Raw genomic sequence first — 19619 nt, 5'->3', positions numbered from 1 at the left:
GTCCAGCACAGTGTCCCCCCATAGTAAACTCTCGGTAAGTGTAAGCAGATGATGGGTGGATAGCACAGGAAAAAAAAAAGAAAAGATTATGCCTATGAGGTTTTTGAAACAAGATATTTTAATTTGGCCCATAGCCTGCAAAGCCTTTCAACTCTATTCCGTCATCTCCACACGTAAATAGAGCGAATATTTTCCCAACTACAAGGTAGCCTCTGTCCTCCAAGTTGTTCTGGGAAGTTGACCCTATGGTCAGTTCAAGCTCCATGTTCCAGCCCCATTCGATGCAGAATGTCCCGGCCATTCTGTGCCCTGGCGCCCAACTAAACACCTGCTTTGGGAATTTGGCAGGATCTGGCAAAGCAGGAGCATTCTCTTAAGCACGTCACATTTATCCATGCATTTGAAGCACTTTCAAATCTTTTAGCAAGTGACAGCTGACTGACTTTCGTGAATGCACCAGGCACCTGATCATGACTTGAAGAGGCAAGGGAAATTAGTGAAACTATAGCATCTTCCTTAAAGAATCAGAAGTCCCACCCCACCCTCCCTCTGCCCCACTCAGATGCCTTAGAGCCCTGAACCATGGACATCTATTCCTCTGTGTTCAACAGGCCGTCATTGTCGCCTGCACACTATCCCTGCTGTGCCCAGCATACTGAGAGGACCAGATTTTTCTTGGGTTAGGAAGAGGTTAGACAGTCCAGCCAGGAGAACGGGAAGCAGGATGAGACCTCTGATCTTAGCTAAGGGTGCTCTGTCCTCTGCCCTCCCTGCCCCCATCCACCGTCCCTGGGGCTTTTCCTTCCAGCTCAAGGCATTCTCTTCAGAGAGGGAATCCTGCCTGGAGTGCCCAGGAGTCATGTTGTCACCTCCCCCTACAAGGTTTCTCTTGGCCAGTGTGGCTGGTGAGAGGACAGGAGGAGAATGCAAGTCAAGAGTACTGCCCGAGAGGGACCTTCCTCTGCTTAGTCCTCGTCCGCTGCTCTTCCTCGTCAGCCGCGCACCTCCATGGCCTTTCTCCCTTGCACCCTCACCCTCTTTTTCCCTTCTCCTTTTCTGGGACAAAGGAGTTCTTTATGATACTGTATTATCAACTTTAAATAAGCTTTGTGTGTTATGGTACCTGAGTAGCTGTCGTTCTGTCTGTATTAATACAGTGGGCTTAATAAAAACAGCTGCCCTGAGGTTATCTGGTAAGATGGGGAAAGAGAAACAAACCCAGTCATTATTGTGCCTTCTCAAGGTCACTGCTTTACTTTCATCTCTGCTCTTTGATCAGCATCTTTCTGCCCAAAACTTGTGCTTTGATCCTTTACCAAAACCTAACTTAAGCATCCTGGTTGCTGCCTAGTCAGATAACTGGAGCACATGACGATCTGAGAGCACACGTGTCTCTGGGCAAGCACCGTTAACTTAGCCCTCCTTCCTCTTGTCACGAGCACGGCACTGCTCGACAGACAGTAAGCAGAAGGGCCTTTTTACGGGGTTTATGCAGAAAAGCAAGGGGGAGCCTCTGACAGAGGCCTTATGCCCAACGCAGGATAATTTCCTTTGAATGGAAAGCTTAGTGTGCAAAAGGAATCTGGATGTCTGATAACCCGAATGTCATTCCCATTGTTAAAGTACGTAATTATTCACATGGCGCAAAAAAATCCAGGTTCTTGCAATCCTTAATCAAATCCAGATGCAAACTGGAACAGAGAAGAGCTCAAATCCCCAACTGTGCAGAGCTGGCCCTCTGAGATCCATGCTAGGAAGCTGCACGAATGGAAAGCCAGAAAGCAAACGCCCTTCTTTCGTAGCAGACATTTTTTTTTCAAACAGATAAAAGCACAGTGACTATTGAGATATTTTGTGACAAATGGAGAAACTGAGGCCGGGGGAAGTCAAGTCACCTGCTGAGAGACACAGGGAGACATGCGAAGTCAGGAATAGTAAGGGTGGCTCTGCCAACAAAAATGGATTTTCTTCTTCCCTAATGAATCTAAAAGAAAAGAGGGGAGGCACTACCGATATAATATGTAGCTCAACCGAGAGGAATGGGAGAGTTTAAAAGAAAAGGAGGAGAAAAAACAAAAAAGAGAGAAGAGAAAGAAAACACACACACGTGAAAATGACATTGTTGGCAGCTGCACAGAGGAAGGGTTGGAAAGTGAGAGTTGGAAAGTTGACCTTAATTCAGAAACCAAGAGGAAGCCAGCGAAATGATTTAGAAAGGGTAATACAGTCGTAATGGCAGGAAGCAAGTACAGTCCATTTGGCCGGGGAATCTCTGTAGTGCTTTGGGCAGGCCGACTGGAAATGATGCTCTCACTGACCGTATATGAAAGCCTGAAGTCCCTGATGACAGGAGGCCCCCGTGGACGATGTAGGGAAGGGGAATTTGAAAGGAAACCCCCACGCCACAGGCTCCACAGGTTGTCTGTGACCTGAGTACCACTGAGCTGTGCCCTGTGAGAGGGGCCCCTGGAAGTGGCCCGTTTTCCGCACTGACTCCAGTGGGAGAGCAGGAGGCTCAGGTGCTGCCACGGTGGGGGGCAGAGGACAGAGGTGGAGTGAAACTGGGCAGTGTGTCTGTGCTTGCCGGCTGCCCAGCCCTGCACCCCTTCTCGGATGTGGAGGTTGGGAACCAGGGGACACGCCTGGGCACACTCTGTGAACATGGCACTTCCCACAGCCACCCCACTGGCTGGCGGAGACCATGCCTCCTGTTGGGAAATGGGCTCTGTTGTAGCTCCCCCCAAGAAACCTGGAGGCCCAAACTCTCGATGACGGCCTTTCCCTAAAACGTGCCCATATGCTGTGTTTTAAAGTTTCTGTCTCCTGTTTCTCTCCTCCCCTTCTCCCCACTGAAAAAGGAAAAATATTCCCAAGCATGCTCCCTCCCTGTCCGTTTCCTCAATTGGGAGTACGATAAAAAGATGCTTCTTGGGGCTGGCCCAGTGGCCAAATGGTTAAGTTTGCGCTCTCCGCTGCAGCGGCCCAGGGTTTCGCCGGTTTGGACCCTGGGTGTGGACATGGCACTGCTCGTTAGGCCATGCTGAGGCAGTGTCCCACATGCCACAACTAGAAGGACACACAACTATGTACCGGGGGGCTTTGGGGAGAAAAGGAAGGAGGAAAAAAAAGATTGGCAACAGATGTTAGCTCAGGTGCCAATCTTAAAAAAAAAAAAAGATTCTTCTCTTCTGGTATCCCTGTGTCCCTCAAGACTCCCTTCTGTCCACGCTGGCACTCAGGCTCATATGTATTCCCTTCCTTGGTACCTGTCCTTCACCTCCCAGGTGTTAGATCAAGCCACTATCTTGGGAAAAGTGGCTAAAAGAGAGGAAATAACAGTTTTCTTTGTAACAAAAATGCGAAACCATCTAAAAAGAAAAAATATTTAGGCCCTTCTTTATAGTAGTATACAGAGTAAAACACAATTTGCTAATAAATGAATTCTTGAAATAAATATGATTTTCAAAGTTCTTAGAGCTGAGAATACTATTTTTAAACTATGAACACAATCCACTTAATTTACCTGTTGTTTGTAAAATAAAAACTAGCCTAAGCCTTCCTAAGCGGGCCTCTCTTAATGAGCAGCTGTTGGTGGGGAGGTCCGTTGTGAAGTGCCGGTCCTCAGGTCAGCCCGTGTGGATTCTGGCTCATGGATGGGTGGGAAAGAGCTAATCCCATTCAGATTGCTCTTGTCGGCCAAGTGCATTGTCTTCTAGCCCACTTTTCTGGCAAAGCTGAACTGATATGTTTCTACTTGGCCCGGTGCGTGGAATTAGTTATGTATGCTCCTCGTGCTTTGAAAGGCCTGGGGAGAAGGAGGCGTGAGAAGAGGAAGCAGAGGAGGAGGGGGCGGGGGGGCAGGCAGGAGGTGGAGAGCGAGAAGGAGAGGGCCCGTGAGCTGGCGGTGTAGACTTGCCGGCGGCCTGCCCTGCGTGGGCCCAGTCACAGCTCCCTCCGTTGGCCACACTGCCCAGGAAGCCTCGGGAGATGCTACATGCTGAGGGTCAAGTCTCTGTATCCGCTGCGTCCGAGGCTTGGGCACAGCCCTGGAAAAATAGGCTTGACCCAAGTGGCCAATAAAACTTTCCATTAACGAGAATGAGTTAAGAGTTTTAAAAAGACACGTGAAATCTTTCCATTTGAGCAGTTTGTTTTTTAATGAAATGAAACCTTTATTGACATAAGCTCTGCCAGGCAAGGGGAGAATGATTAATTAAACTCTGCGGTGCCATTTTGGGCAGAGTCTCAGTACCAGAATAAAGCATTAGAAGGTATTTTCGGGGGGTTATAGGCTCCAGAAGGGCCTGTCAGACCTTCTGAGCTTCAGACCTTCTGCCTGGCTTTCCCCCAGTTCCTGTAGGCTCCTGGCAGGGGCAGGGCCAGGGCCAGGGCCAGGGCCAGGGCCAGGGTGATTTCTGCAGATTCAGGCCATGTGGCTTGTGAGTATTATGAAACCAAGGACGATACTAAAATACAAAGTAAACGCGCTTTGGAGAAGGCCGGTCCTGGTGTGTGACTATGTTCCTTGCCTAACCTTTCTGGGCAGGCTGGAGTGTGGTGACTGCTGTCACTCAGGCCGGGGCCTCCCAGGCAAAACCCTTGGGACTCGATGTGCATCCAGAATCAGACCTTTTTTTTTTTTAGGAAGTCCATGCAGTGCATAGACCATAACACCCTAGGAGAGCCTGGAGCGGCACTCTCTATTCAAATACATTCTTAATTTTGCAGCAATATGCAGGAATAAATAAAAACAATAAATAGCCTCACACCCACGTCAGGTATTATGGCCAAGCGAGGTGAGTTCAGATCAGTTTTGATGCTAAGTGAGTTACCAGAACTGGTGTCTAGAGTGTCCTGGGTTTGGGAACTGTGGATAAGGCATTGCTGGCCTCTGTCGCTCACCGTTAGTCCAGAGCACTGCAGCACATTCCCCTGGCAGCCCCAGGTTCCATCCCTTGCCTCCAGCTCCTCGCCCCATCCCAAGTTTTTAAAGCAAGTTTTCAGCAGTTGGAGGAGGATTTAAGGTAATTCGCCATAGAGCTATCTAAACACCAAACTGGAGAGGTACCTGTAAGATCAGGCCTGGCGTGGAGGCAGGGGACCCAGACTCATTCACCAAACCCCTCTCCCTAAAAGACGGATTCCCCCCCCCAAAATGTGAGTGAGGTTATGTTAGAATAACTAAACTGAAGGCCTACTTCAACCCAGCAGCAATAATATATGGATTTCATCACCTCAAGAAATTTTAGTGGTTGGGCCAGCCTGGTAGCGCAGCAGTTAAGTGCGCATGTTCCACCTCGGTGGCCTGGGGTTCACCAGTTCGGATCCCAGGTGCGGACATGGCACTGCTTGGCAAAAGCCATGCTGTGGTAGGCGTCCCACTTATAAAGTAGAGGAAGATGGGCATGGATGTTAGCTCAGGGCCAGTCTTCCTCAGCAAAAAGAGGAGGATTGGCAGCAGATGTTAGCTCAGGGCTAATTTTCCTTAAAAAAAAAAAATTAATAAAAAATAAGAGATTATAGTGGCAGAGATTAAGAAAGCATCCCCAAAGGGTTTGGACCAGCACGTGAATGATAGGACCATGGTTGACAGCTAAAGAGCCAGGACAAACCCAGCTCCAAAATTAACCACAAAATGGAGAGAACTGGCAATAGATCCCAAAGTCTGAGTGTCCCCTCCCCAGGGTGACAGGGTTGTGCTCTGAGCCCAGCTCCTCTGGCCAGGCTTACAGGGTCCTAGAGAGCTGGTTGCCACCTCCTCCAGAAGTAAAGGGAGCTGCTGCATGCGCCTGCTGAGTTCTCCTGCTGGAGATGTTCCTGAGGGAGAGGGGAGGAAATCTAGGCTTCTGTAAGGCTTGAGCCCACGTTCATGCTCGCATAAATTAACTGGGTCAGCAGTTGGGGAGGATTCCAGATTATAGGCTTGCAGCCAAGAAGCAGCCAAAACGTACAAGGGCTTGGCAGGTGATAGCAGAACATGATATGGCACAAAAAAGAAGGGAAACTGGAGAATAGTGCCTGGCAGTGATTGGGAAAGGGGTCAGGGCCTTCGCCTCACCCCAAGTGTGGTATTTCCTGTTCTGTCAAGAAGGCCAACATGCAGGCAGGCTGCCTTCTCTCCAGGGTTAGCAATCTCCCCAAATGTCTCCTGTTAGTGCCATACAGCCCGATGTTCCGACGTGAGGCAGCTCCCCCAGAGGGTCACAAAGGTCTCAAATGATAGATGGCCTGTCCTACAGCATCAGTAAACACAGGCCCTGGAGACACCCTGTCTCCCCATCAAAGTCACCAAACCTCAGAGCACCTCGGGGTCACTGGGCTGGATGGTGCCCAGCCGTGGTGGCATGATGACAGATCTCAGATGGTGGGGCACCAAGAGCTTGCCCAGGCACAAAGACAGCTAATTTATGAAGTTTATCAGTGGAGCTTATCGACACTATAAACAAGGGACAGTGTTTTTCATTCCATGGATTTTTTTTTTGTCTGCTTCATTCATATTTTTTTGTCAGCTTAATTGAAGTGTAATTTACATACAATAGGATTCAACAATTTTAAGAATTCAGTGAGTTTTAGCAAACATAAAGAGTCACACCACCACATACAGGATGTAGGCCAAGGGTTGGCAGACTGCAGCCTGTGGACCAAACCCAGCCCCCATCCTGTCCTTGTTTTGTACATTTTTAAAGGATTGTAAAGAAAAACATGAAGAATGTGCGACAGAGATGGGTGCGACCCGCAAAACCTAAGACATCTTCCCTCTGGCTCGGACGGGCAGAGCTTGCCGACCCTCACACAGCTTTTCCACCACCCTCGCGGCCCCTGAGGCCCCTGCGGCATTCCCCTCCCTCACCCCTGGCAACCAGTGATCTGCTTTCTATCACTGTAGTTTTGCCTTTTCTAGAACTTCGTATAAATGAAATCATACTGTACGTTGCCTTTTGCATCTGGCTTCTATCAGTTGTAACACTTTGGAGAGTCGTTGTCTGCGCTTTTCCGTGTATCAGTAGCACATTTCTTTTATATTTCTGAGTGATGGGGTGTCCCATGTAAGGTAGGCTTCCGCTCTGCATGAGATGGGGGCCCTCAGCATGTTTTAACCCCATGCAGGCTCAAAGCAGAAGCCAAGGGGTTGGGGGGAGGCCCAGGGCCAGGGGTCGCGGCCCGCAGCTGGAGGGGCCCGCTCTCACCTCCCTTGTCTCTGCAGGCATGAACAACCGGGAGGTGCTGGAGCAGGTGGAGCGCGGCTACAGGATGCCCTGTCCGCAGGACTGCCCCATCTCTCTCCACGAGCTCATGATCCACTGCTGGAAAAAGGACCCCGAAGAGCGGCCCACTTTCGAGTACCTGCAGGGCTTCCTGGAGGACTACTTCACGGCGACAGAGCCCCAGTACCAGCCTGGTGAAAACCTGTAAGACCCGGGTCTGCAGAGAGAGGCCTCGTCCAGGAGGCTTCCCCGCCCCCTCCCCATTAGCTTCCAATTCCGTAGCCAGCTGCTCCAAGCAGAGCAGCCAGAACCGTCCAGGATCAGATTGCATGTGACTCTGAAGCTGACGAACTTCCATGGCCCTCATTAATGACACTTGTCCCCAAATCCGAACCTCCTCTGTGAAGCATACGAGACAGAATCTTGTTATTTCTCAGACTTTGGAAAATGCATTGTATCGATGTTATGTAAAAGGCCAAACCTCTGTTCAGTGTAAATAGTTACTCCAGTGCCAACGATCCTCCTCGTGCTTTCCTTTTTTTAAAATGCAAATCCTATGTGATTTTAACTCTGTCTTCACCTGATTCAACTAAAAAAAAAAAAGTATTATTTTCCAAAAGTGGCCTCTTTGTCTAAAACAATAAAATTTTTTTTCATGTTTTAACAAAAACCAATCAGGACAGGTGTTCGTTTTTTTCTTTTTTGTAAACATGAATATGTATCATATATCCATCCCTGTACACACACCATGTGGGTGCTAACGTGGAGACCGTGGCCAAGCTGGGCCACGAAGCTTCGGGACCCGGAGTGAAGATTTTCCGGCAAAATCAGCATAAAAGCACTGGTGTCATTCTGAAAACCAGTGGCCTCCTTTTTGGCTTTTGCAAAGCATGAGTCTTTCTTTCTTTTTTTCTTTTTGATTTGGATTGCACTTTTTGGTTCATGACTGCACCTCTGGTGGCTGCTCCTTTGACTCTTCAGCAGCCCCCACGCTGACTTCCCAAGTTCTGTTTCCAGTATTTGCTTCAACTTAAACTGCGATTTGTTCTTGAAACTTAAGAGTTGAGCATATTTAAGCAAGCAAACGGCCAGTACCACCGGGGGAACTGGAAAACGGATACCACACAAACTTCTTGTATAAAAATACGAATGCTGAAGTGTTTCAGACTTTTTTTTAATTTAATAAACATTGTAACCACATTTAAATGGTCTAAAACCCATAGCATTGTAGTCGTGGCAACCTGCTGAATTCTCATACAACTAAAACTTACGGGGAAGGTGAGGGTGGGGGTTGTACATTTCCCATTGTAAGATAAGTGTTTTAAATGTCCTGTACTGCTAATGAAATGACTTTCTCTATGTCCAAGAGTTCTCCAGTGGAATAACTATGCACTACTTTACATTTCACGGGGATGCACAAAAAAAAAAAAAGTATTACATTTTTAGTTACTGTTTGTACCAAGCTTGAATTACGTCTGTTTAACAACAAATCAAAAAGCCTATTTCTATTGGGTTTTTAATACTGAGTAGCAACTCTGAAGTCTTAATTCCTTTTTTGTTATGATTTATTTGTGAGTTTACATTTTTAAATTGTTTAACTTTCTTAATTTAGTAATTAAAAAGAGAGCATTTTACATTTGAATTTTTTTTTTTGTTCATTTGTTTAAATCAAATCATGGAAGGTACTCTAGTGACGTATCTGTCCCCACACCAGGTTGTCAGGAGTCATGTGGTGGGTTTCACCGTTGTGCAGTGATTTCCAGATGACAGAAATGTTCAGAACACCTGGAGTGGTTTTTTGTTTTACCCTCGGAAAGGCTAGGCTATTGTCTAGCTAATTCAGAGGACTGTTAAAGCAAGATGAGGCATACCTAAACATTTTAATTTATCAGAAATTTTCTCTAACTGGAATTTTCTGTGTCCCACTTGTAGGAGAAAGAGACAATTACAAGAAGAATCTTTCTTGTCCTGGAGTCAGTGTATATATTGCCCTGTGTCCCTCCACCTCTGTAATGAAGTTGCTGAGCAGAAAACAGCCTGGTGTGGTCAAAGGGCCAGTGCATAGAACAGCTAACTGTCCAGGCCTGGCTCTGCTCTCATTCAGCTGTGGGACCTCGAGCAGCCACCTGGCATCTCTTGCTTGCAGGTCCTGTCTGTCAAAATGAGGGGGTTGGGTAAGATTTGCTGTTGGTGCAAAGCTCTTATTACCTACAATTATTATCACATTACTGGGCAATTTATTAACACGTTCTAGTTTTTTTTTTTTTCTTTGCTGAGGAAGATTGTCCCTGAGCTAACATCTGTGCCAATCTTCCTCTATTTTGTATATGGGGCACTGCCACAGCATGGCCTGACAAGCAGTGTTTAGGTCCCCACCAGGGATACAAACATGCAAAACCCCAGGCCACCAAAGTGGAGCACATGAACTTAACCACTATGCCACAAGACTGGCCCCAAGATATTTTTAAAGATCACTGTTTTTAATCTTCACATCCCACTAGGTTGGATAATTTGAAAATATTCTCTGGAGGGTTTTTGTTTATATTTTTGACTTGGTTGTTCAAGAAAATCTGAAAATGTCATGACAACCTGTTTTAAACAGAGATTCTTTAAGAAAAAACATGATCTCTTTGAACCAAAGTAGCCTTTAATTCATCAGTTGAGTTTATTGTGTATTCTCTCATATGAAACACAACCAAGGACTTGACTTAACTCAAAGGCACTCATGAAATGCAGCGTGCCAGGACTATTCTGGAACACTTAGAGTAGGGTTGCAGAATAAAAGTAAAAGAGTAGCTATAAATACAAAGAAATCAGAGATGTTTGCAGGTTTTTTTTTCCCCAAGAAACTAATGTGCTGTCAAGAAATGCCTGAGTAGACAAGTCCAGGCAAATGAAACATCGCCTCCGGGGAGGCCCAGCACCTCCCCAAAAGCCCCTCTCCCTCACAAGTTGTAGAAGCTTGAGGTGAGGGAACTGAATTCATTGACCAGAAAGTTCTCTTGTGAAGAAAGAAAAGTATCTTGAAAGGCACCTCAGCAGCAAGCAACAGTGAAAGACTTTTTGTCTGTAGTGATCTGTAGTGAATGAGTACTTGCTCTGTTCTCGCAGGAGAGCTGGCATCTGGCATTGCTGTGCTGCATCGGGAGCCTTCCTAATAAACTGTTTCTTTTTACCTTCTTAAAAGCAAATAATAAACCTACGAAAGAAGACAAGTCGACAAAGCCCAGACATTGTAAATGTGACAGAATGCTTTCTGTTCTCCCGTGTTCACTGAGGCTCGCACTCTCCTCTGAGGCCACTTGGTTCACGGTGACCTGATGGCTAGGAGATGGCTTGGTTCACGGAGAACCTGTAGTGGATGTGGGGCCTCCCACGTGTGATAGCATCAGAGTGTAGGTGGAAGCAAACGATGCATTTGGCAGTGCCTTGGTCATGGCAAAGAAAGGTGTATGGGGAACCAGGCAGATCCACGAGAAAAGTTAAGGGTGCTCATAATGCCTCAAATACAGCCACACTACTGAAGATTTCCTGACAAGTGCCAGAGGGTGTTTACCTGCCTTGAGAAAGCTAGAAATCCTCCTGTGGCTAAATTTTGGCACCAGAGGATTTTTCTAGTAGCATTGGAACTGCAAAGTCTTACCTGATATTTCCTAGGGGACCCTAAGAATGTATATACCATATTAATTGGAATGGTCTTCCATGAGTCTTGAAAGAAGGGAAGGTTTTCAGCAGTACGCAGAGAATTGCACTGAAGCCCACGGCATAAGGGATGTCATCTGTTCTTTTGTCATGGCTCGGCACAAGAGAACTTCACTTGACAGGGTAAACATTTCCTAACAAGTTGTATTTGGATAAAATGGTGTTTGTTCAATTTGTTCCTGAAAGGTATTTTAATGGGGTTAGATGACTTTTGTTGGCTTTCTTACCATTATATATTAAACTGTTGGAATTCAATTAGACTGTCCAAACTATTTGCTAGAAGGAAGAAAGGAAAGGAGGGAGGGAGGGAAAAGAGGGAGGGTGAGAGAGAAAGAGAAAAGGATGGAAGGGAGGAAGGGAGGAAGGAAAGAAATAATTTGGTGGGGGGAAGAGAGCTCAAGTAAATTTATTCTAAAAATGATATTGTGAGGTACAGATTTCCTAAAGCAAGTACCAATAATATATGTTTATTTTATCTAATTCTCAAAAACAGATTACAACTACCGAGAAGAAAATAATGAAAAATTAGTATCTTTACTATCTTTGAAATGAGAAATAGAACTTCATAATTTATATATACCTATATTCCCAGAAATTTTTCATAATAAATTCCTAGATTGTACCTCATTCTTTCTGAACATGCCAAATATTCAGAATCCCATGGAAGTGGGGGATAGTATACCTTTATTTAAAAATTGAGGACTGAAAATAAAAATAAGTGGTTTTCCAGTGTGGCAGCAACTATTCTAAGGAGAATGTGATCAGTGACAAATGACTGCTTCCCCAGCAGCCAGAACACTATACTCCTTTCCAGAATACTTACTACTCTTCTAATAATGTGTTTGAGAATACGACTTCTTTTAATGCATTTTCCCTGCCAGATTGTGAGTTCCTTGAGAACAGAAACTGCTTAACTTGTTCACCACTGCTCTGCCTGCACCTAGAGCAATGATAAGCTGATGGCGGATGTTGGGTGGATGGTTGGATGGATGACGGTCAGATGGATCATGCTGTCCAAGGGGCGAATGGTTGACCTGCGAGTGACACGCTTACCCAAGAAGCTACTGAGCACACTGGGATTGGCTGTGAGCTGCCCGAGACACGAGCCCTGCCCGTTGTGAATGTGTGGCCACCAGTCTTCAATATATGTTTTGAAGGCCCAGTCTATAGCCTGGACTGAACATCATTAGTGCTTCCCAAACCTTTCCCCAGGACTCATCCCAACACCAATGGGAATAAACTTGTACCCTCTGGGACCTGGGGCCTTCAAGGTCTCACTCTAACCTTGTAATTTTATGATAACTTGATATTCTCTCTAAAATATCCATTTTTCGTCTTCATATAAAATTATTTTCCCAGACCTTCAGCTTGTGCATTGTTTACCAGGTGATGGCTTGTAGTGTCACTGGCACCCCTCTGCATGACCTGGGAAGTCATTCCTGTGCCCTGCTTGAGAATCACAGTGTGAAGATGTTGTCCATAAAATATTACTGCCAACATGAAAATATTGTAGTTGGGAGAGGTAACATTAACTCCCTTTAATATGGAGTCTCTTATCTGATTCCCTTTTTTCACTCAGCAAAGAACAGCCCCCTGACTGAGAACGGGACAGAAGATGAGGGGGTTTGATGATGGAAAGAAAAAAAACCATTCAGAGCCACCTAAAAGGGAAGGTCTGGTCGGTCAGCCTGCTGGTCCAAGATGGTAGCAAATGGGAGTAGACAGGATGGAGACGTTGGACAAGGAGGAAGAAACCAGAGCTTGGATGAAAAAGTCCTTTGCCAAGACTATTCAAGGCAATGGGATGATGGCAGATAAGACTGTGGATAAGTGTAAGGACTTACCATTCATTCCTTCGCCAAACATTTGTTGAGTACTTATTATGGACTAGACCCTGTGCTTAGCGCTAGAAAGCCAGTCCAGTGAGGATGGACACGCATAGAAGATAGACGCAGTAAGCTCTCTGCCAGGTGGTAGCAGAGGAGTGCCATCCGTCCCAAAGTGAGGAGTGCAGGGAGGCTTGCTGGAGGAGGCGATGCCTGAACTTAGTCTTAAAGGACATGGAGAAGTAGATTATGTATTGCTTAATGGTAGGTCCATTATTTTTTGCCTTTAGATGTGTTTTCTTCTGATTCCCAACCCCCGTTAGGGGCAAGCTCATGCTTTAAATATAGAAGATACTCAGCAAATGCATCCAAGTGAAAAAAAACCAAAACCAAGCCAAGAAAAATCTGAATCTCTCTCTCTCACACACACACACATTAAAAAGTATATCAGTACATCATTTACTCTTAGTGAGCTGCTCACAGGAGAGGCTGGTAGATAACACCATAAAAGGGCAGAGAGTGAGGTTTCAGGCAGGTCGTTGGCTCCAGTGTCCCCGCCGGAATGTAGTTGGAACTATATTTATAGAGCATGAGAATAAAAGAACTGCCAGGAAAGAGGCTTGTAACGACTCCTCTCTGCCTCTCTTCCTAACAAGTGGTGGGGGTTTTCTCCCATTTACGAGCCCATTGCATTTTTTCCTCCCCTCTACTGACTATTTTGCTTGAAGTGTCGTGAGCAGGTGCAACATGTAAACTCATGAAGGGAGGCGTACACTAGCAGTTGTGAGGTCTTCTGGTCGTTTTGTTTTGGAATTTTCTTCCCTTTGGTTAATTATCAAGTGCTTGCTATGTAAGAATCAATGAGTAGCTAATTGGAAGCAAGAGAGAATGAAATGGGTATTATTCAGATAGTGTTTTTCATGAAAAGCGTACATGTAATACTGTGGGGAAATATTACTAAATAGCAAGAGATTTTATCTTTTTTTTTTTTTTTTTTTTGGTGTATGTTTACAAAAGGATTTATTTAAAGCCACTCATAAACTAAATCCAGGGATGTGAATCCTTTCATTTTTAGACTCCTCCCAAGGGGTGAGTGCAGGAAGACACCAGGAGGGAGGCGGAGCCTCTGGAGATCTTTCTGGAACCCAAACCACCCTAACTGGAGCCAGAAGGTCTGTCAATTCCCAGAGAGCAGCAAGGAAATGGTAAGTAAATGGCAGCAGTTGCCTAGAGAATTAGGGAATGAATAACAATGCTTTCTGGTAAATTAACCATATTACATTGTGCACAGCAAAGTGATGGAAGAACCTCGTTAAAAATTGAATAATAATTTTCCCACATCATTTATGTAAAATGCATAATTTTCCTACTTCAGTGGACTTTGGTTTGATTTAAAATATGAACCGCTCTAGTACAGTTCACCAAAGCATAATTCGTGAGATAATTGGGAAGGGGAGGAGAAATCAGGCTGTAATCAGCACAATCCTGTGTGAGCCACTTCACCTCCCTCCCGTCCCCTGCAAATTTCGGAAATTGTTTGTCGATACGTTGAAGGTCTCTATGTGAAAGTGTGAGGCATCAATCATTGTCGTTGCTATCACTAAACCATGACCTCACCGTGTGCGAGAGGGGAAAGCAAGGCTTCCCTCTAGTCAGTATTTTTCTGCTCTAATTCAAATAAGTACTTGTTTTTGAATAGTAGGGAAAATGGAAATGTTGCCATGCTTAAAACAGCAAGCCGAGAACAAAAGAAACGTGCAAGCAGCGGAAGGAGACCTTGGAAGATGCGTAGATAGAACAAAAAACTTCGCTTGGCCAGGATTCTGTTTCAGAATCAAATGCAAAATGAAGAACGTTGTTCCAACTATAACGATTTTGCCACCTACGATCTCTGAAATGAAAAGTCGTCACGGAATCCACGTTGACATTCAAAAGCTGTGCTCTTGCGATGAGTGATGGTGTTTGTCCGTGACTGATGTAGGCTTCAGAACCAGAGCTGTCGGCGGTGGGGTGGAATTCCACAGGTGAACCAGCCACCCTTCACTTCGACGCTGCCCTCCCGGGTCAGTCACTGTTGCTTTTCCTCGCTCTCCTCCTTCCCCCATCCTTCACCCCTGCTCCCCACCCCCACGAGAACTATAGAGTTTTCATTAGATATTCAGTCATTCTCTTCATCCTCGTCTCTCCACAAAGGGCCATTATTTACTTACTAAAGTTAGCCCTTAGATTTTTGACCTTTCAGGGCAAATCTGTGGCTGATTCTGTCTGCTTCTCTTTGTTGTCCTAATCCTGCCTCCTCTGTAACCCTGCTGGCCCCACGAGGCTGAACCTTGAACCTCATAAATCTCCATACTTCTCTCTCGGGTGCCCATTTTGGTTGGCCAAAGGGGCCTTCCCAAGTCTTAATACTCTTCCCCACTCTTTGCTTCTCTCCCTCCTACCCCTGCCACTAGCCTAAGATTTATCTGACACTAGGTTTTTCCCTATGCCTCCTGCCACTAGCTAGAAATTGCCTTTTTGCAAATTGGAAAAAGCTATCCTACCTCAAGACACTTTGCTGCCATCAGCCAGAAAATTATTGTAATAGATATGCCAAGAGATGATGTGAATGGTGCCCCCTAGAATTGTGCAGTACACAACTGGCACCGCGGTATGAGACAACGCTGTAGTTGGAAACCACCTGAGTTACCTTGGAAGTCTGTAAAACTCAGAGCCACGGTAGGTCAGTCTTGCCTTTTTATGACAGTTTGCAATTTCAAAATCTAAACCTTTGAGCCTTGATCACAAATTGCTGAGGGGCAGTTTCTGAAAGAGACAAAGAGCCCCCAGGCAGCAGTACTTATAAGAGTAAAGGGCTCTTTAGTCAGCCCTAGATTTGGCCTGCTGGCTGAGCGGATGCAGCCCAAACCACACTGGGTAGAATAGTAGGGGAAATGGAAATGTAGCAGAGCGCCATTAGAATCTCCTAAGTCTGAGTGTTGGGGGTACCGGGGAGCAGGGTACTTGTATTAGGTCAACCATGACTCCTCTTCAGCCTTGGCTGCTTTGTTTCTTGTTGCTTACCCCATCTGTTCCCCTCCCCCCACCTCCTTCACATTCCGCACAACCTGCACGTTCTGGTGATCTTTTGCTGCAAAACAAGCCACCCCAAAATTTATTAGCAGAAACAGAAGCAGACGTTTATTTTACTCACAAGTCTGCGATTTGGGCATGGCTCCCAGGGGCCTCTCTGCTCCCCACGGTGTCACCAGGGCAACTCAGATGTGGCTGGAGGAGCCGCTTTCACCATGGGGGCTCACGTGGCTGGTCAGTAGATGCAAGCTGCCGCCCAGGAGCTCAGCTGGGGCTTGGGTTCCTCTGCACCTGGGCTCCCAGGTGGCCGTGTGGGCTTGCTCACATGGCGGAGCCCATGTCAAGCCACCAAGTGAACAACCCCAGCTGACTCTTCACGGAGCAGAGGAAAGCTGCCCCTACCAAGCCCTGCCCACTTTTCAAATTTCTGAGTGAAATAAATGTCTATGGTTTTAAGCCACTAAGTTTGGGATGGTTCGTTTTGCAGCCATGGATCACCAGAATGTACAGGCTGGGCTGAACGTGGTGTGAATCCGTTCCCACATTTCTCTAGGATGCCTCCTGATGCTGCAGAGTTGAGGAAGCTAAAAACTACATTTCCCAGACTCCCTTCCCATTAGGATCATGAGGATCAATTACGCTATTACCAATTAGACTTATTTGCACAAAGTTCAGAAGGCAGAAGTGAGGTGGAAGCCAGTTTCTTACAGCTTTTGACTGTTTTCTGCTGGAAAGCAAGATCATGGAGCCACTGATGCCCAGTCTCCAGCTTCACGGGTGTCAAGAGTCTGTTGTGGAGGTGGCAGTGGCTAGACACCACCTCCCAACAAGCAGGCAGACACAGTGGCGGCAGCAGTGGCACGCTCTTCTAGGCTTTCTGACCACTTTCTGACCATTGTATTGCAGCCACGGTGTTCTTAAGGGCAACAGTTCCCGTGGCAGCTTCTCAAGTCCCATCTTCCTAATTGTGGCAGAGGTGGCAGCTCTCGTGGCTGATTGGTTCTGCTGCATTCTGAGAGTCATCCCCGGAGGACCAGCGTAAAGCCCTCTCTCCCAGCTCTTCCACCAAGTCTGTAATTCCCCATATTAAACCTTTTTTTGCTTAAAAAACCTAGTATGGTTTCTATTTCCTACAGTGAACCTTGCAGCTGATACTGGATGATCCCCTAAGTTCTGTCCCTTCTCAGCCATCCTTTTGTTCTTGCTGCTTGTTTCTCGTTTAATCGTTCCTTTAACAAATATTTATGGAGGATCTACTATGTGCTAGGCACCATGCTGGACCCTGGAGAAAAATCTATTAACTAAACAGACACGGCCCCACCCTCATGGAAGGAGCCAGAACAAAGACCAAGAGACAGCCAACTACAGCCCTAGGACCAAATCAACCCCCTGCTTGTTTTTGTATAACAGTTTTCTTAGAACACAGCCGCACCCATTCACTTACGTGTTGTCTTTGGCTGGTTTTTCCCCACCATGGCATAGTTGAGTGGTTGCAAGAGAGACAGTATGACCCACAGAGCTGAAAATACTTACTATCTGGCCTTTTATAGAAAAGTTTGCCAACTCCTGAATTAGACAAATAAAACTCCAAGTGACGCTCCTGTTGTCCCCCACATCCAATCGAGGGCTCTCTCTGCCATTCTGCACACTCCACCTGCCAAGCTCCAAGCTCGGTTCTGAGCCCTTCATGAGAATCATCTCACTTAATTTTCACAAGCTTTGGGACATCTTCTTACTACCTCTGTTTTACAGAGAAGGAAACTGAGATTTAGAGAGACTTGGGCTTGAGTGACTGGGTAGATGGTGATAGCATTAACAGAGATAAAATAGGTCTGTCCCCTTCCAGAGGAGACCAGAAAAGAAGCAGGAGATGACGGATTTGATGTGGACTTGTGGCGCATGAGGCACCTGCAGACGTCCGTGAGAGGCTGTCCTGGCTGATTTCCTGCTTGGTGTGGTGGAAAAGTGTGGATTTCAAGTCTGGACCAATTTTAGGTTCAAATCCCAATTCTCCCACTTCACCAGTGGTGTGAGTTTGGGTACGTGACTTCACGTCTCCAAGCCTCTTAGCTTCAGTTTCCTCAGAAGTAAAATGGGCTCATGTGAAGACAAAATAAAGTGATATTCATACGGCATGCAGCATAGTGCTTGGTACACGGTTGTCGTTTGATCCGTGTGGGCAACCTCCCCTTCCTCTTCAGTCTGTTGCTCACAGGTTGGACAATAATCTAAAAGCACAGCTTTGACTGTGTTGTTCTCCTTCTCAAAAAATGTGATGGTTCCCACTGAGCCCCACTAGTGGAAGAAGACACATTTGGAGGCCTGCCCAGCCCCCACCTCTTCTTTAAATTCCCCCCAACACTACGCCCTCTGCTGAAGGTCACATTCTTACCACGTGACCCTCCCCTCAACCAGAACAGGTGAATGATACCAGGGGCAGACACCTGACCAGGAGGAACCAATCCATTGACCAGCCCCTAGCTAATATTGTCTCCTTCAGGTTGGAACCAAGAATCGAGAGGCTGTAGTGATGGACACTTGGCCTACAGGTTAATCTGAGTCAGGGCCAGAGTTGGCCCCATGGGGGGGCAGATGACACCGTCTGCATGGAAGGAACCAGGACAAAGGGGGAACAGTAGCTGGAGATCATGGGCCGCGAGGGAAGGGGTGACTGGCAACAGCTGCTGTCCGTGCTCCTGTATCTGGAGGTCCAGCTGTATTTCCTGAGTGCCATTTCTGTGAGATTGCACGAACCCTTGCAGAAGACCATCTCATCACTTAAGCTAATTCAAGAGTGTTTAGGCCACTGCAGTCCAGCTCAGCTGTTTTGCCAGCCTCATCTCTCCATCTCTCCCATAACCCCACCCTAGATCCTGGCTACACTGGATTGCCTACAACTCCTCAAGCATGCTCTGCACTGCTCCAGTCGTTTCCCCTGGCCTGGAATGTTCTTTTGCCCTCTTTCCTCTTAACAGCCTCTCCATCCTTTGAGGCCCAGCTCAAACATCTGCTCCCTCCTGAAGCCTTCTCTGATCCCACGGTCACAGTGATAGCTCCCTCCTGAGAGGTCCCCACACTTGGCTTCTTGTCTCTCCACAGCATTCGCCACCCACTCTTCCCTGAGTTTTCCTCTTTGTCTCTCTGCTCACTGAGGGTAGGAACTTGGCACACATTAGGCTCTCGGATATTATACTGATTTTAATCCAAGAGTTGGAATCCTAAAATACAATCTGAGTTTCTTCAACACAGAATATCATGCCAATATAAGGCGTTGTTCATTAAAATGGAAATGCATTTAGAGAATGCTTCAGATTAAAGGGATGAAGATCAAAGGGCACATTTTTGGCCAAGAGTTCTGAGTCTTAGAGACCCAAATAAATTGTAGACATTTATTTCCTGAATTGATTGGAACCATAACACTGGATTTGGTGCTGTAATATAAAACTTTCTGAAACTTTTAGCCTGGCGGAGAGTCTGTTGTCTCTTTACTGTGTTAGGATTGTTCTTGTCTAAAGTTAAAGCGCCCGCGCCTATTGCTGAAACTGGCTGGTAAACTGGAAGGCCTGACTTACAAGAAGCTTCCATTGCTGCCCAGGAACCTGAAGAGTGCTGCCCTTTGTCGGAGTTACAAGCATGCCTGGCCTCAAATGTTTCAGGAGAAGGTGTGTCTGTATTGCATGCGGACATGTGTCCACTCAAGTTCAAGATCCTGTGGACCCATATCGAGAACAGAAAGCAGCTGCATGTGCAGACAGCTGCATTTGCAAATGTGTGAGAATTCCCTGATCAGGATCTTGACTACAGTGGGCCCGAC

General features: G+C 46.4%; 1 protein-coding gene and 1 long non-coding RNA gene across 17 annotated transcripts in view; both read left to right on the top strand.

Annotated features, from left to right (window-relative positions):
• Positions 1 to 7879, top strand: part of FYN (FYN proto-oncogene, Src family tyrosine kinase) — a 204486-nt gene extending 196607 nt beyond the window's left edge. For all 15 annotated transcript variants that reach the window (XM_070556836.1, XM_070556842.1, XM_070556838.1 and 12 more), the window contains one exon: positions 7205 to 7879. In XM_070556836.1, the coding sequence (XP_070412937.1) occupies positions 7205 to 7413 (209 nt within the window). In that variant the 3' untranslated portion in view covers positions 7414 to 7879. The remainder of the gene's footprint in view (positions 1 to 7204) is intronic.
• Positions 7880 to 12600: 4721 nt separating this feature from the next.
• On the top strand, positions 12601 to 19270 carry LOC139073375 (uncharacterized). Of its 2 annotated transcripts, none has more exons than XR_011522030.1 (4): positions 12601 to 12739; positions 13809 to 13938; positions 14433 to 14796; positions 17652 to 19270. It is a non-coding gene; the product is annotated as an uncharacterized lncRNA (long non-coding RNA). The 2 variants fall into 2 exon arrangements; XR_011522031.1 differs by lacking the exon at positions 12601 to 12739 and adding an exon at positions 13343 to 13521.
• The last annotated feature ends 349 nt before the right edge of the window (positions 19271 to 19619 follow it).

Source organism: Equus przewalskii, chromosome 9 (genome assembly GCF_037783145.1).
Source record: "Equus przewalskii isolate Varuska chromosome 9, EquPr2, whole genome shotgun sequence".
NCBI lineage: Eukaryota > Metazoa > Chordata > Mammalia > Perissodactyla > Equidae > Equus > Equus przewalskii.
Note: the sequence above shows the minus strand (reverse complement) of the source record. Positions and strands in the feature narration are given on the sequence as shown.